Source organism: Pezoporus flaviventris, unplaced genomic scaffold (genome assembly GCF_033815535.1).
Source record: "Pezoporus flaviventris isolate CSIRO_AGI_PZ_B2104156 unplaced genomic scaffold, CSIRO_AGI_Pfla_v1 ptg000013l, whole genome shotgun sequence".
Taxonomy (NCBI): Eukaryota; Metazoa; Chordata; class Aves; order Psittaciformes; family Psittacidae; genus Pezoporus; species Pezoporus flaviventris.
Window position 1 is genome coordinate 39975644 of NW_026892561.1, and position 15430 is coordinate 39991073.

A 15430-nucleotide genomic window follows, 5' to 3' on the forward strand; every position below is an offset into this window, starting at 1 on the left:
TTTGATTTTTCAGAGCCCAGGATGAGTTTTTGGTACTGGTAATGAAAGAAGCAAGTATATCTATTTTTAAACTGAATGTGACTATGACATCAGTTTGGAGAAGAAAAAAAAAATACAAGAGAAGTTTTACAGTCACTTTCCAGCACAACAAAAAACTATTTGAATTGCTGTTTCATTCAAATTTTTGAAAAATAAAGTATTTCAAACAGTTCTTGAACTGATTCTCACTAAAATCTGTATCTACTTTCAAAAGTAGTATCTGACCAAGGCTTCTGTGACAAAGCACAGTAAGCATTCTGATCTGTATAAAATTTGGGAGAGCTGTACCACTTACCAAAAATGCTATTTCTGAGCAAAATAGCAGTTTTGTGATTGCAGCTGTATTTTTGTATTCCCAGATGCTATGTTGCCTAGCAGTATCATTACAGAGTGATCTCAGATGTTCTGTGCAAATATCCTAAGGCACTGATGGCACAGAAGCACTGCATCAGAGATTGCTAATGTCATCGACTACCTGTTTCTCACTTACTGTTTTATGCTTATGTATGAAAATAATCCTAAGGCAAACTAGGAAAGGATTCCTGACCCATTTTTTCAGAATCTGTAGAACAGTGTTAGTGTCAGTGCCCTGAGAGTATTGATAGGCCTTAATGACCTTGACCATTAGAGTCATGGAAAAAAAAAGATAAATGACTGTGTTATTTGTGAATCAATTCACAATATTTCAACATGTAAAGGTAAATTTTCACAATCAAGTGTTATCATGAGGACATCTTGTTACGCTTTTTCATTTGTTAGGTCTCTAAAATGAGCTGAACATCGCTTCCATGAATGAGTAAGAAGCACTGAGCCCTCCTGGATTTGCTAGATGAATAACTACTATTTGAGATTGTGATGCACAATGCCATAAGAGAATGAAATTGGTTTGCAAGTTAAATTGAATTTACTGCTTCATGCCTAGATCCAAAAAGGTACTTAAGCATGGCAGTGATTAGTATAGACTTCTATGGTGGGCTTCATAGTCTTGAATGTTAGCTATATCATATGATATATGGATACTGTAAGTCTTATGGACATGAATAATCTTTGAATAAAATTTGGACATAAAATTTTAGGAGGAAGGACTAGAATTTACATCTCCTTCCCTTTGTAGTTTTTTTGTAGAGTACTGCAATCAATCCCCTTCCCCCAGCTTCCTTTCTTTAAATTATTCTTATGCCTGCAAATTTCAATGGCCACAAAAGAAAAGGTTGAGCATATTGATCACTCCTATTTAACCTGCTGGATAACATTTTCTCCTGTGGTGTGAGAGGTGTGGTCAAACAGCAAATTCCTCTTTGATCTCTTACACTTTAGGTTAATTCTGTAACTTTCCATTATCTGTGGATGAGCTAGCAGATGTACTTATGTAGCTTCTATTCTGCATCACTAAGGCTTCTAAACTATGGTTCAATATGTTCTGACAGCAGCCATATTGTTTCTAGAAGCTGAAATCAGGTCTAGAAGTATTATAGCTTCATTATGTTACTACATGACATGAACTGATGATGTGGTGCAGGCACACCCAATACCACCGCTTTGCTCCTGAAGGACCGATACTGTTTTTCTTACAACTGTATGTATGCCAATTTCCCTTTTTCCAAATTGTGAATAAGTACTGTACACCAGGAATGGAGTGGAGAAATGTGACAACCTTGTTCTGGGGACCTTAGTCTTTTCCTGCCCACTTTGACTTAGAAATGCCCGTAGTGCTAAGGCTGTATCCAGCCCAGGGAAGCTGTAGGCACATAGTGTCTTTGAAAACTCCACTGCTTTGCAAGATGTTGAAGTTGGCTACTGACCCCAAAAGCTTTTGGTGTGGGAAAGTGTTAAGAAAGGAAAACAGAACAGATGGAAACTGGTAGACATCTCACTGCTGTCTCATTTCCTTGGGAAACCAGGCTAAAAATAAGTTGAGAACTTGGGGACTGATGCTTCATTGTGAGTGTCCAACCGCCTTGGCAGTCATACCCTCTCATCTAAGAAACCTTTAGGAGGACTCATAGAGCTATATTTTTTATAAACTGGAACTTTAATGTAGAGAGCCGTTACTGTATTTCTGCTGTAAAAATACAGAATCATAAAATGGTTTGGGTTGTGTCATAGTTTAAATCCAGCTGGTAACTCAGAACCATGCAGCTGTTCTACCACTTTCCTCTTTCTTCCCCCTTGCTTCTGGCAGAATGGGAAGGAGAACTGAAAGAATGTAAACCCCACAGGTTGAGATAAGAACAGTCCAGTAACTAAAGAATAATACAAAACTACTACTAACAATAATGATAAAGGAAATAACAAGGGGAGAGAATATAAAACTTAGAAAGGGAAGGGGAAAAAACCCAACAATAAACATAACTGATGCACAATACGATTGCTCACCACCTGCCCACTGATACCCAGCCTGACCTGAGCAGTGATCAGTCCCTTCTGGGTAACTCCCCCCAGTTTAGATACTGGGCATGACATACTGTGGTATTGGATATCCCTTTGGCTAGTTTGAGTCAGGTGTCCTATCTCTGCTCCTTCCTGGCTTCTTGTGCCCCTCCTCACTGGCAGAGCATGAGAGACTGAAAAGTCCTTGATTGGCATAAGCATTAGTTAGCAACAACTAAAACATTTCTGTGTTGTCAGCAGTTTTCTCAGACTGAAGTTGAAAACACAGCACTGCACCAGCTACTAAGGAGGAGAAAAATGGCTGCTACTGCTGAACCCAGGACAGATTGGAAGGAAACTTAAAGTCATACAGTTCCATTGTATGATTTTACATACAGTAAAATGTCCTGCCACAGGCAGGGACACCTTCCATCAGACCAGGTTGCTCAAACCCCTGTCCAGTCTGGTCTTGAACACTTCCAGGGATGGAGCATCCACAGCTTCTCTGAGCAATGTGTTCCAGTACCTCACCACCCTCATAGGATTGTTTCAACCATAGATGAATATACGTTGGAATACATACAGTCACTCTGAAGAATACTCTTGAGCCAATTGCAGTGGGCAAGAGTGTGTAATAGCATTGGGTGCATACCGAGTGCTGGCTTCAATTTGTGTCTTCCATTAACATAATATGCAATCAGATAATGTTCAGAGTTGGTGGCCTATTAGCTCCTCTTCCTTATTTTGGCAGTCTACCATGGACCAGCTTGCTGACCTCAGCCTGCTGTGCATAGAAAGAAGGTATTGTTCAGAAATGGGAATTGCAAAGGAAGCAAATAAGTTTTTGTATCCTAGAAAATCTACAATTAATCAATGAATGTTTGAGTAGTGGTAATCTAATGGCATGATATGACCTTGCTGAATGCCCCTAGACATGATGACACCTGTCACCTTTTATTTTGACTTTATTCCTTATTTTTCATTCTTAATGTGAGAGAAACAGGAGCATATGTACTTTGTGCTCCTAGGTGTAAGCAGGTGAAACTACCAGAGTGGAATGAGCTGCAGTTTATGTTACCAAGCATATTGGCAATGAAATCATGCAGGCATTTCTCAGGCTATCAAATGTGTGTGCACAAAGCTCAAAAATGCCTCCTCTGCAATCCAAATGACTTCTCAGATCATATTATGATTTATTAGGCTTTAAAATTGTTTCCGTAGCGTTACTATAAATAGCCCTATCCTCAATTCTTCAGCTTAAAATACTCTGATGTCATTATGTTTTAACTAGCTCTAGAAAACCAGGCAGATTAAACTGAACAAAATTACTTTCTGGTATAAACAGCTGTAATGTTTCTCCCCAGACCTTAGACGAAGGGAGCTGTAAGAATGCTTCTGAAATTATTCTCTTACCTGGAAGTTAAAAATAGAACTTAAAACTCACTTTAGTTCAGTTGCTGTTATGAGAATTGAAGACGGAATTAATTGAAATGCTGTGACCCGAGTTAAGCAGGATGCTATATATAGGTGATTAGTCAAGCTCGTTCTAGCCTTAAAAGCTGGAGATCTCAGAAAGTTGTATGCAACTTCTATAGAGTGAAAATAAATAGCCATGTTTTTATTTTTCTTGTCTTTGGAAATTAGGCAAAATAATTAGGAATTGCAGGAAAATATGTGGCATTCCAATGTGAATAATGATTTTTTTTCCAGTGTTTTGCCTAAGGGCTTTTGATTCCAAAATAGTAACAAGATTGAAAGTACAAAGCAGGTTGATTTAATATTCCTTTAGGGAACTGTCCTGAGGAATATGTAACAATCTGCTTCAGACAAGCAAATGTGAACCCAAAGACATTTTCTAAATACCACATTCTTTCAAGCATCCACATATAATTGCATGGTTGCCAGTGACAATCTCGTTCAATTGTTAAAGGAAATAGTTCTGGCTGCATCTTTGAACAGATGGTTAAAAATGGGGTGTGTATTAAGGCCAGAATAAATTGGCTTGCATTGAAGAGGTCAGCAGATTACAGCAATGTTTGCTAGCCAAAACAGACCATTAGACATTTGGAATGATACCCAGTACATGTATATATATATTTTTAATCTGATCTTTTAGAATACTTAGCTAGCTTGTGGAGGCAATATTCAAGCTGATGACATCTATACTGGACATGAGGTTTTCCTGCTTTGAAGATATGGTTTAGGGATCATTGTTTCTAGCATAGACCGCTATTTGTTGGAAAGATGCAGGATTTAAAAAGTGAAACCTAAAATTAAGGAACAAAGAATGGAAGTCTTCTATATGATTTTCTTAATGGAATTTGTAAAATTAGTCATGCTTGACACTCTGATATGCCAAATCAGAGTAATGTTTAGCAGCTGTTCTGGAAAGAGAATTCATCTGAAATTCAGAGAGTTTCATGAAACTTAGGTTTATTACTGTTCATTATAAATATTATCTCATACTAATTTTTTTTCTGCTTGACTATGTAAGTATTCAAGTATTGCTATTTCCAGTCTATAATGCAGGAAGCTACATTGCATCTTTGAACTTCTTTTGAGGTTTAGGCTATAAATGGATTCTAGAATTCAAAGTGAAAAATATTAGAGAAAACTTTCTATGTCGTTCATTCCTGCATCTATTTACTGTCATTATTTTTAAAATTAAAGATATTTAGATTTTAAAAAAAAACCAAAAACATCAATTTTTAACTAAATTCTCTCTCTTAATTTCTATAAGAAAAGTATGATCCTACAATGGTTCTGTGTCTGTAACTTCCCATTCTGATATTAGAAACGGCCTTAGACACTTAGGAGTCTATCCACATTAAGAAAAGTGAAGTTAAATCAAAGTTTGACCATTTATGGAACAATCTTTGTTCTGTTGTTTGTTTGTTGAGGGTTTTTTTTTCCAATGAATATATTCTGCATACAGTATATGCACTATATCAAACCCACAATTTTTATGTCACAGCACATTTATTCTGCTACAAGCCTCTAGAACAAAACAGCCAACTGATGCCACACATGGAAGGGCTGTAACCTGGGTGGAACAATGCAGTTTGAGCACAAGTGAAGTATAGGAGCAGTATATGTATTTTGATTTGAACTCTGACTTAATTGTGTATGTCATGGGCTTTGTATGTACCTTATTTTATCTATTATGATGGCTTTTATTTTATTTTCTAGGTATATCTGTTAGAAATATGGGCAATAGGGATGTCATTATGCTCCAGTGTGTTTTAATATCTTCTAACCAACTATATTTGAATTCCATGCAATTTGAAGTGCTAGCCAGAGATTAATGGATTTTCCTCTTCCTTGTCAAATGTTCTCATTTTCATGTTTTGTCTATACCTGGTATATCACCTTATAGAATAATCAGATCAGACATTCAATAGTACTTGTATTGCAAGCATAAAAAGAAATGCTGTCAAGCTGTGTATATATGTTCTTGCAAACTTCATAAAAATACAGCCATCTGTTACCCATGTAATGCAGTTTGTGATCTGTGTGCTTTTTAGCTCTGACATAACATTTAGAAAATTCATTTAAACATTTTCTCTACTGAATTTGATTTTGATATTGCCTGTCATTAAAAGCCTTAAAGAACTATATTTTAACTTACCAGAAAGCTGCAAGCAAAAGCATTTGCTTATTTGGGACCTGAAAAAAGACACTAAATTAGAGATTTGGACGTAGATCTATTTCACCAGCCTGCCTCCCTTTGTTAATCAATATGATGAGTGCTTGTTTCCAAACTATATTCTTGTTTTTATTTACATGCATTAAATTTAGATGTGTATGAAACATGAGCAATGTTGTTCTTAGTTGCCAGATTCTTTCAATTCAGTTTTATTTGTTTGTCCAGTGGTACAGCAGTAATATATGCTGGTGTATTTTCTTCTATAGTAAGGTTTATTTATTTATTTATTTATTTATTTATTTATTTGTAAGGTTTCCTGAATGATTCAGTTACTAAGTGCATTGTGGCTCTACGCTTGACTGTGATAGTGAAAGTCAGTACCTGCATGCCTGTGGGAAGCCATTCAGATTACTTCCAGTGTTCGGGGAAAGGAAAATGTATCACCAAACCAGATGAGGTAAGGTGAATTTCATGTAGTGTGGAAATCCCATAATAATATAAACGCAATGTAAGTTTTTCTTGGTCCTCTGAGTGTGTGCATGCCTTGCTGCTGTGTAACAGGCTTCTAAATCTCACAGATGTTACTAAATGATAACAGTATATTTATTTGTTATTCCTAAAACTCAAGCACTTAAAGCAAGAAAATAACTAAGATGAGATAAAAAGATTCATACCCTGGCAATAAAAACAATTATTCAAATCAGGTATAAGGTAATGTCTACTGCATCTTACTGTCACTATAGGAGAATATTTTCTTTATGAGAGGAAGAGCATCTTTATGAGATGGTGGGCAATTGGGATCTTCAGTCTTCAGAACAGTGTGTTCCGGTTTGTTCAGTCTTCAAACTTCTTTCAGTTTTAGGTCTGATTTAATCTAGTATTTATCTCTCCGTGTCTCAATAACTTCTCACTTGGAAACAAAATGGAGTAATTTGGTAATGTTTGGAAGTCTTCCTGTGCGGTTTTCTCCTTTACAAGATACTACGCTGAGAGATTGCAATAGTGACGAAAACTCCACTGGCCACTGTGATATTTTTGTGCTGTCTAGTAACATGAAAACACAACAACCAAACGTGTCGGATCTGCAGCCTGTATTACTGCTTTTACAGAACCAGTCTGGCCTTCTGTGAATAAGATCCTGTATTCTCTTGTTACTTTCTATATGTGTTGTTTTATTTAATGGATTAAAAGTAATTTACAGCCCAAATATGCACAGTTAATCTTTGGTTTTATTAATATTCATTCGGGAGATAAAAGCAATAGTAACTGTTGAGTAAATATTAACAGCTGTGAGCCTGCCGTTAGCACAGAAAATTTGGCATATTTAGGGAATTCACTGTTAGTTCATCTGCTACCAATTTCTGATTTAAATTCTCAATAAACATGTTCGATAGAAAAATGACCTTTTGAACAATAATAATAAAACTGCTATTGTAATCTATATATGCATGGTAGTGCTAACAGCTGGAATAATTAAGCATCTAATTTCTCAAAAATGAAAATTTAAAATGCTTGAGGTAATGTGTGAACACAATTATTGCAAGATGTGTTTAGAAGTGCTACTCTACCATACCAGCTGGCTGGTACCCAAACCAACCACTAATTCAGATATAATGTCTTATTTCAGTTTAGTTTTTCTGCTTTAATATATTTCACAATTTTAGTTTACAAATTCATTATCTTGAATTTGGTTTATGTTTACTCGCATTCAAATTTACTGTATATAACAGCCTATCAAAACATCTCATTTTTCCATTTTTTTCTCAGATAAGAGTTAAAGCCTTTCATAAATAGTTGTTTTCTATGTTTTTGTGGTATTTGTCCATTTTCATGAATTTAATTGCTTTCTCTTATTGCATGTCATATCTCACAAATAACAGTAAATTACTTCCTGTATCTATGCAGGGAAGGGAATACAGAAAAATTTTCTGTATTAATGAAAATGCATATATAGCCTTTAAGAATTATCCATGTTTTGCAAATCTTTGTGACATGGCAAGTAAAATAAAATACACTTTTGAAAAGGAAGACAATTTGCTTCATGGCAAGAAAGAGGAGCTAGTGTGTCACTCAAAAATACAGGAAAGAAATCAGGACCTCTATGTCCTCACCTGTACTCTTGTCATCGGAGTCACATTTAATACATTTTATGTGTTAAAACTAGAGCTGATAAAAGAATTGCCCTTACGCACAGGTAAGTGTGTTGCTTTCCCTGAAAAAAAAAAAAGAAAGAGATTGAAGGATTTTCATACTTTTCCACCTATGTTTTCTTTGAACCTAAGAGTGATAAGAGAAAAATTTATTAAGTGGTGTTTTTGATGTAGCATGCACTAGGTTGCAGTTGGCTGACACCCCTGTGGCTGAAAATGTGGAACATAGAAATAATGCTGAAATCTGATTATGAAAAAGCATCTACCAATTCATAGTAGTCAGAGAACTAGAATTAGGATTCTAATAATAATAATATCTCTTATCTTCAAACAAAACCTCTGAAATATAATTTATTTTCACTGTCACAAACTGCTCCTGAATTTTCTAGAACTTGAACAAATGAGGAAAACATACCAGTGATCCTCAAACAGTGGTTTGAGGTAGCCTGCTGGGCTGGAGTAGCTCACTAAAATCTCTGATACAGTTTTCTGAAATATACATAATTTATGTCCAGTTTCCTGCTCCAGGGAGAATAAAACTGATTCAGGCCCAGCATAAGCCACGTAGGTCAAAATAGAAGGTGCATAATTCATTAAGCAGGATATTTTGCTATTGTTCAATTCATCTTAGGTACGATATGCTCTAAAATATCTTGATGATTTCCCTAATGATGGAGCAAACAACTGCCAAAATGACATGTACTGACTTCTGTGTCAGTTTCCTGCAAGTTGCATCTTCTGCACTTCTTTTTGTAGAATTGAAACACTAATCTTCTCTAGGTTTACAACATGCCCTTTGTGATTTGCTGTTTGTTTTTGTCTATAATTCATTCTGTTTTGCACAATCTAGTCTTGCAGATTGCAGAGGAATTCCTTAGAAGAATGCATAAAAGGCCTAATACGATGAACAAACTAAGAGCTCTGCTGGCTGTAGTGATTGCTTCCAGTGCCAAGAAGATTAATCATTGTCTTTGTGGTTTTATGTACTTCATAATTTCATTCGAAATCTAGTTTAATGTAAAAGAATGTAGTAGCACGTCTGCTTAATGGGAAAGTTAAATGTGATTAACAATCTGCAGTGATATAAGTGCAGTGGCATACTGTCATCTACAGACTGCATAAAACTATAAACAAATTCTGGTCTAACTTGGAAGTCTCATCCAGATTTTATTCGTTTATTACTTATACATAACTTAGCTTCTACTCAGCTAGTGCTTTTTATGGATTGTGAATATGGATAGGAAAGCTTTTAATGGCGGAATTATTTTCGGTTATTGTTACTTTCGAAAGGAGTATTTTGAACAAAGTTCTGTGAAGTGATGTTCAGTCAAAGTGATGCCTTTTCCTTCCTATGTGCAAAGTTTGTACCTCTGCTTTGCTGCCATGCTTGCCATTCTTCCACAATGGAAGTGTTAATGTGTCAGAAGGATAATACTGGTCTTGGCATGATCCAAATATAAATGCCACTTTCACATTCATGTACTCAGCTTTACACCAGAATAAGTTGTCCTCAAACCAGTTTGCTGTGAATGGAAGAGAAAAATTTTGGTATTAACCAAAAGAGATTTGTTTGGTGTCATTTTCTAATTCCATGTAGAATTTTAAAGAGAACTTTGGCCATCTATTGGATTTAAGTGCCGCAATTTTGCTGACATATGGGGATAAAGCGATTTAGTTCACAAATTGCTCTGTTCCATAACTTTGGTTCTCCCAAAGAGCTGACTGTGTATATGCGAAATGTTATTGCTTGATTTAGAACCCTTGAGATTTACACAAAAATAACTGGCCTCTGCCTGCACTGAGAAATAATGTATTGAACCGAATAGCAATGATTTCCATGCCACCTGTATGGGTTAGAAGCTTTGGGTTAGATCCACTTAACTATATTTGTAGAAAGGCCAATTATAAAAGAGCCCCCTTTATATCTAAAGGCGTGTTCTCCTACATATGGACTTAGTTTCCTAAATAGAATATATTTCTAAATACGGAATATATAACCGTCATACAGCAATGTTTTACTCAAATATTATAGCAGCTCACTGTGAGTTGCAATGAATACTGAAACTCTTTCTCAGCAAGAGGAAGAGTAGGCATTCATTTTGTCCTGGTCATCTTAACAGCTTCTTTACTATAGTTAAAAATATATAAATGGCATCTATACTATAAATGGCATTTATAGTATCTCTAGTCTGAAGTTTAAAATCTTATAAGCACTTTATTACTAGGCTTACCTAAAATAGGAAAAAAGTACTATATTCCAACTATAATTGTCATATGATAATTGCAGACTGGATAATAGCAAATTATTTTAAAGAATGTATTTTATTGCCACCTAAAATTACATACGGTAGATTTGCACTCCCATAATCAAATAAAATACCCAGATGAACAATCTAGTGATAGTAGCTTGTTTTGGAATTCTTAGTTAGTGACTTAAATACTAACATTATGCTAGTGTGTAGCTGCTTCTTAACTTAGTTTTCCTCAAATATGCCAGTACATGCCATCTGTTCAGGTTAAAAATTAATAGTGTAATTTGTGAAAAGCAAAGATGACATCAAATCTCCTTTACAGAATTGCTTGTCTAAAGCTCAGAACTGTTGTCTGTCATTAGACATTTCAGTCTGAAGTGTTACAATGCTTTTATTTGCTGCTTTCAAAACCCATTTTTTTAACTACACTTCATGTGTGAAGATCTCTATATCGTACTCCTAGATATCAATATTATCTGAGCTTTTTGTAAATTCCTATTTCATTGATATTGTTTAGGCAATGACTGACTGTTGCACTGTTTAAACAAATTAATACTTATAATAATCAGCTTCCATTACTTTGAAATGAGATTTTAGTACAGGCAGAGCCATGCTGTTTGTGTCTGTGAACAGTACAGACATTCCCTTCCTCTCCAATGAATGGTTCAGTTGATGATGTACTTTGCATCTTGGATCTAGCATGCAGCAACTGTGAACCTGAACCTACCTAATAAACATGGTACCTCTCTGTTCAGGCAGTTAACTTTGATATATTTCTTGGATCTCTTGCTTAGGAATGTCTTAAGCTTCAGATAGATGTAGGTAAGCCTGTTCTCATTTCCAGTAACCCATTTAAATGAGATCAAGGATCTGATCTCTTTGAATGGCACAGAGTCTATGTGCAGTGCCTGTATCTTTCCAGATGCTCGACTCATGTAAATTTTAAGAAAAAATGCCATTTTTTTGCCTAGTATGGTATTTCACTTTGTTCATCCAGAACAGGTGAGTTATTTAAACAGGCAGCAACCTTCATTTTGTATTAAGTCTAAACTCAACACTCCATTCCATCAACAATAACAAGCACTTTAAGTCAATATTTAGTATCAGTAAGAGTTAGAACAGGTGCAAAGGATGCAGCTCTGTTCTGACTCAGCCTGGGTCCTGATCCTATATATGCACAATGGTATTGCACGATGCCAGTGACATGAGATGTTGACAACACTAATTTTGGAGGACCAAAGTGATCCCTGTGATGATGTGTTTCCCACTAATACTATATGGAAATGTGGAAATACTTACTGTGCATTTGACTAATTGCTTACTTAAAAGTGATCATCTCTTTCACTCTGTTAGCCCCTTTCCTATGTAGCTCTTGTGAATTCTCTTCAGACTAAGTTACTGTTCTATGTGTTTTTAATAATTTTGACTGTTTTGCTTGCCTCTCTTTCCTTTCTGTTAAACTACAGCCTTATGTGGAAGCCTGTCATTGCTAATGTGTGAGATACTCAGAGCTGGTTTATGAAAAGGCTTGGGTAATACCAGAAAATGTATAGACTGCACTTAGCAAGAACTTCCAGCACTCCTGATAATTAACATGCCCATGATTTGAGTTTTGGAGCTATATAGTATTAATCCTTGTTTAAACACTACCAGTGTAATATTTGTAAGGAAGAACCAAGTCCAGATTTTACTGAATAAAGTTTTTTTAATTTGCATGAAGATTATTTTCTACTTAGGTCACAGATGATGAAGTAAACACAAGTAAAAATAGAAGATAAAATACTAATCCAGTCTCTTTGTTTCTAGTTCCATGCACATTCTGTACTTTGCGTGACATTTGTGCATGGGACAGCTTCATTTCAGCCACAGTGATTTGGCTTTGAAATGTATGAGAATAAGTGATATTGCCATCTAGTGTCTGATGAACAAAAATAGTAGGGTTTGATTGAATGTATGCTACAGATGAGAGAGCTTTCCTTGCTTTGATTCCTTGAGATTTCTTTGTGTTCTAAAGAATATTTAAATCTAATTTTAATTATCTTATTGTTCACAAAGATGTGCCCTATCATGCCTACTACAAGTATTTTAAATTTTTAACATGTGTGTAATGCTTTTGATCTTTTATTAAGTAACAGGATTTGGAAAAAGTAACAAGTACGTTCAGAAGAAGACCTGTTTTAACAGAATTGAAGGATGTGTCACTACTGAAGTACCACTGAAGTGAGCCTCTGAGACCTCAGCTCTGCCCTTCACAGGCACGAAGATGCATAAAGAGTGCACCTTTGTAGTAGGATGTTGTTGCAGGAAAAAGTTGTGTGTTACTTATTCTGACAGTTATTCCTCTCTGTAGGTGTAATTTCTGGAAGAAAAAATGTATAGTGATTTCGACATGATGGATCTGATCTCAGCCTCCTTGTCTAGATGAAATTACTTGGCATGATTACAGATTTTAGCTGAAGAATTGGTGCAGGTTTAGGATTTCATAAAGCAACTTTGTGCAGTTGATGTGTTTATGGCAGCAACTCTTGTTATGAGCAAGAAATGAAGCCCTATCTTCGTTAGTGGAGTACTCAATGAAAATATAGTATTTGAAAATTTATTGTAAAGTGCAAATTCTGTTTGGTTTTAGGCAACCTTTTACTGTGAATGTGAGGATGAGTATCGGGGTTCCCTGTGTGAAGAATTTGATGCTTGTCATAGCCAGCCCTGTCAGAACAACGCAACCTGCACTGATGTAGCACAGAAACATGACAGGAATAATTTCACCTGCACCTGCCTGGCTGGTAGGTTTTGTATTACCCTTTGAATAATGCATTTTTGTTTTATCATTCAATGCACCTCTTATGCAGAGCAATGAACTGCAACTTCAAATACTAGGAAAGAAGGAAAATACAGCAACAGTGTAAAGGTAGTTTTTAAAAGGAAGATTCATCTGTGAAAAATGACATTGAAAACACACATCTGAACCGTAGCCTAATGAGTGAATTATTCATAACAATAGAACTTTACCTACTCAGAAGAAAAAAACAAAATTCAGTGTACATCAGCTTTTTCTTAATCTTTTTTCTTTTTTAAAATATTCAATATAGATTTTAAGTATACATTACAACTAAACTTTCAATAAGCATCCTTTCATTCTAACTAGCAAACTCTTTTCTTCAGTTACACCACTCAAATGGAAGAAAGTTTCATCCTAGCTATGCAGTTGTTGGATTGTTCCTCAGATTTAACTTAAGTCCTGAAAATGTTTTAAAAATTTATAAATGAAACTGTGTACTTTGTGGGTTTGATTACTGAACAAATGTCTGAGTTCTCTGAAGTTATTTTAAGAACATTTGTTTAAAAAATTCAATTAAGTGAATATTGACATGTTAATTGAAATCAAAATTAAACTAAATATGATGGTCATATGCTGGAGGATAAATTAAAGATACATGCTGATGGAAAAAAACTCTTAATAGCTATTACAGAAAACTCTATCTGAAATTTAGCAAACAAAACTCAATTATCATAATTGAAGTTATTTCAATCTGTTTTCTAATATTATTTAAAAATAAAAGTTGGCTAAGATTAGAATCAGTAGCAGGTAACTTATTTTCTTTCCTATAAACATTACTTTGTACTTTCATATCTGTAATACTGGTCAGAGAGAAAGAGAACTTAACAAGGGAAAAACTGAAAAAAGGGGAAGATGCTTCCAGAATAGTCCTTAAGACCTGCAGATTATAGAAGCTAAGCAGGTGGAAAAATGAATTATTTGGTCAGGTTTCTAGTGATTATGTCTAAATGGTTGACTGGATTTCACACTCGGTGGGTGTTTGTGTGCATGAAATATGTATATAAGGTACATGTAGCAATACTTTATTCTGCCCCAAAGCAGGGTCCTGGAGTGGGTTTTCTGATATTCCTTTAAAGATAGAAATATTCTTATTTTTTACTCTCACACATGTCGTACAGACTAGAGAAACTTCCAGCTGCATTAGATTATATATAAATACCAGCCTGAAATATGACTGAGCCGTAAGCACATGGATGCAAATGATGCTTTAATGTGGATGTCACATACTATCCTCCAAACTGTTTTGTGAACTTTGCAGTTCAGAAAATCAGCAATGGCAAATTATTAAGGGCTCTACAATCTCTCCAAAGACCAAGATGTTTGCTTTAGTTCATACTTTTTCTGCTTCTAGAACTCCCACTTTTTCTCGCTTTGCTTAAAGTCACTAGCAAAAGTGCAGTCAGAAAGAGATCTATATCTGTATATTTTTTCTAATGACCTGGATTTATACTGCTCTGAAACTAAGATGTGAAGTTATTATGCAGGTGTACTCTGTTCTATTTCATAAATTTGCCAAAGGATCAACTGTCACTTTAACATGATATGTAAATACAGTTGAATAATGATTTAAATATGAGAAGAGAAAAAGCAGAGTGAGACAAACTTTCAATGTTTGAGCAACTCCTATCACTACTGTCATGTTGAATATGTTTGATTCAGAATTCTTTTGGATTGTGACAAGTAGTTTCCAATTAGAAATGAAAAAAAATATTTGTTACCTTTTTGTTGTTTGCTTTTATTGAGATAGATATATTGGAAATCGTTCTGCATCAAGTACTATAGGCTAAATTTCCTTTTGCAATTTCCCTATCTCAGAAGAAATGAAAAAATGGTTGCAAAAAAACCCTGCTCAAATTCCATGAAATAAATTTTTTTTATTGGATTTAGTTGTGTAAAAAAAAGCTTTCAGGGAATATTTAATATAATTCTGATGTGGTTATTGTAATCCTAACAGTGTTTCCACTACAAAAACTGAACATTTTCAAGCTGTACAGTTAAGTTTTGCAGAGCAACATAAATATACTTCCAACTTATGTACAAGACTTTGAAGGTATCAATTGTTGTTACACTTAGATCCAATGTGTCTTAGTTCCTGCTTCCAAGTTATAGTGCCCTAATAAAGTAAATGTTATTT

At 35.0% G+C, this 15430-nt stretch overlaps 1 protein-coding gene across 1 annotated transcript in view; it reads left to right on the forward strand.

Annotated features, from left to right (window-relative positions):
- The window catches only part of DNER (delta/notch like EGF repeat containing), a 125773-nt gene that overhangs the window by 68766 nt on the left and 41577 nt on the right, over window positions 1-15430 (forward strand). The window contains exons 5-6 of the mRNA XM_061452979.1: window positions 6367-6512; window positions 13087-13240. Of these exons, the coding sequence (XP_061308963.1) occupies window positions 6367-6512; window positions 13087-13240 (300 nt within the window). The remainder of the gene's footprint in view (window positions 1-6366; window positions 6513-13086; window positions 13241-15430) is intronic.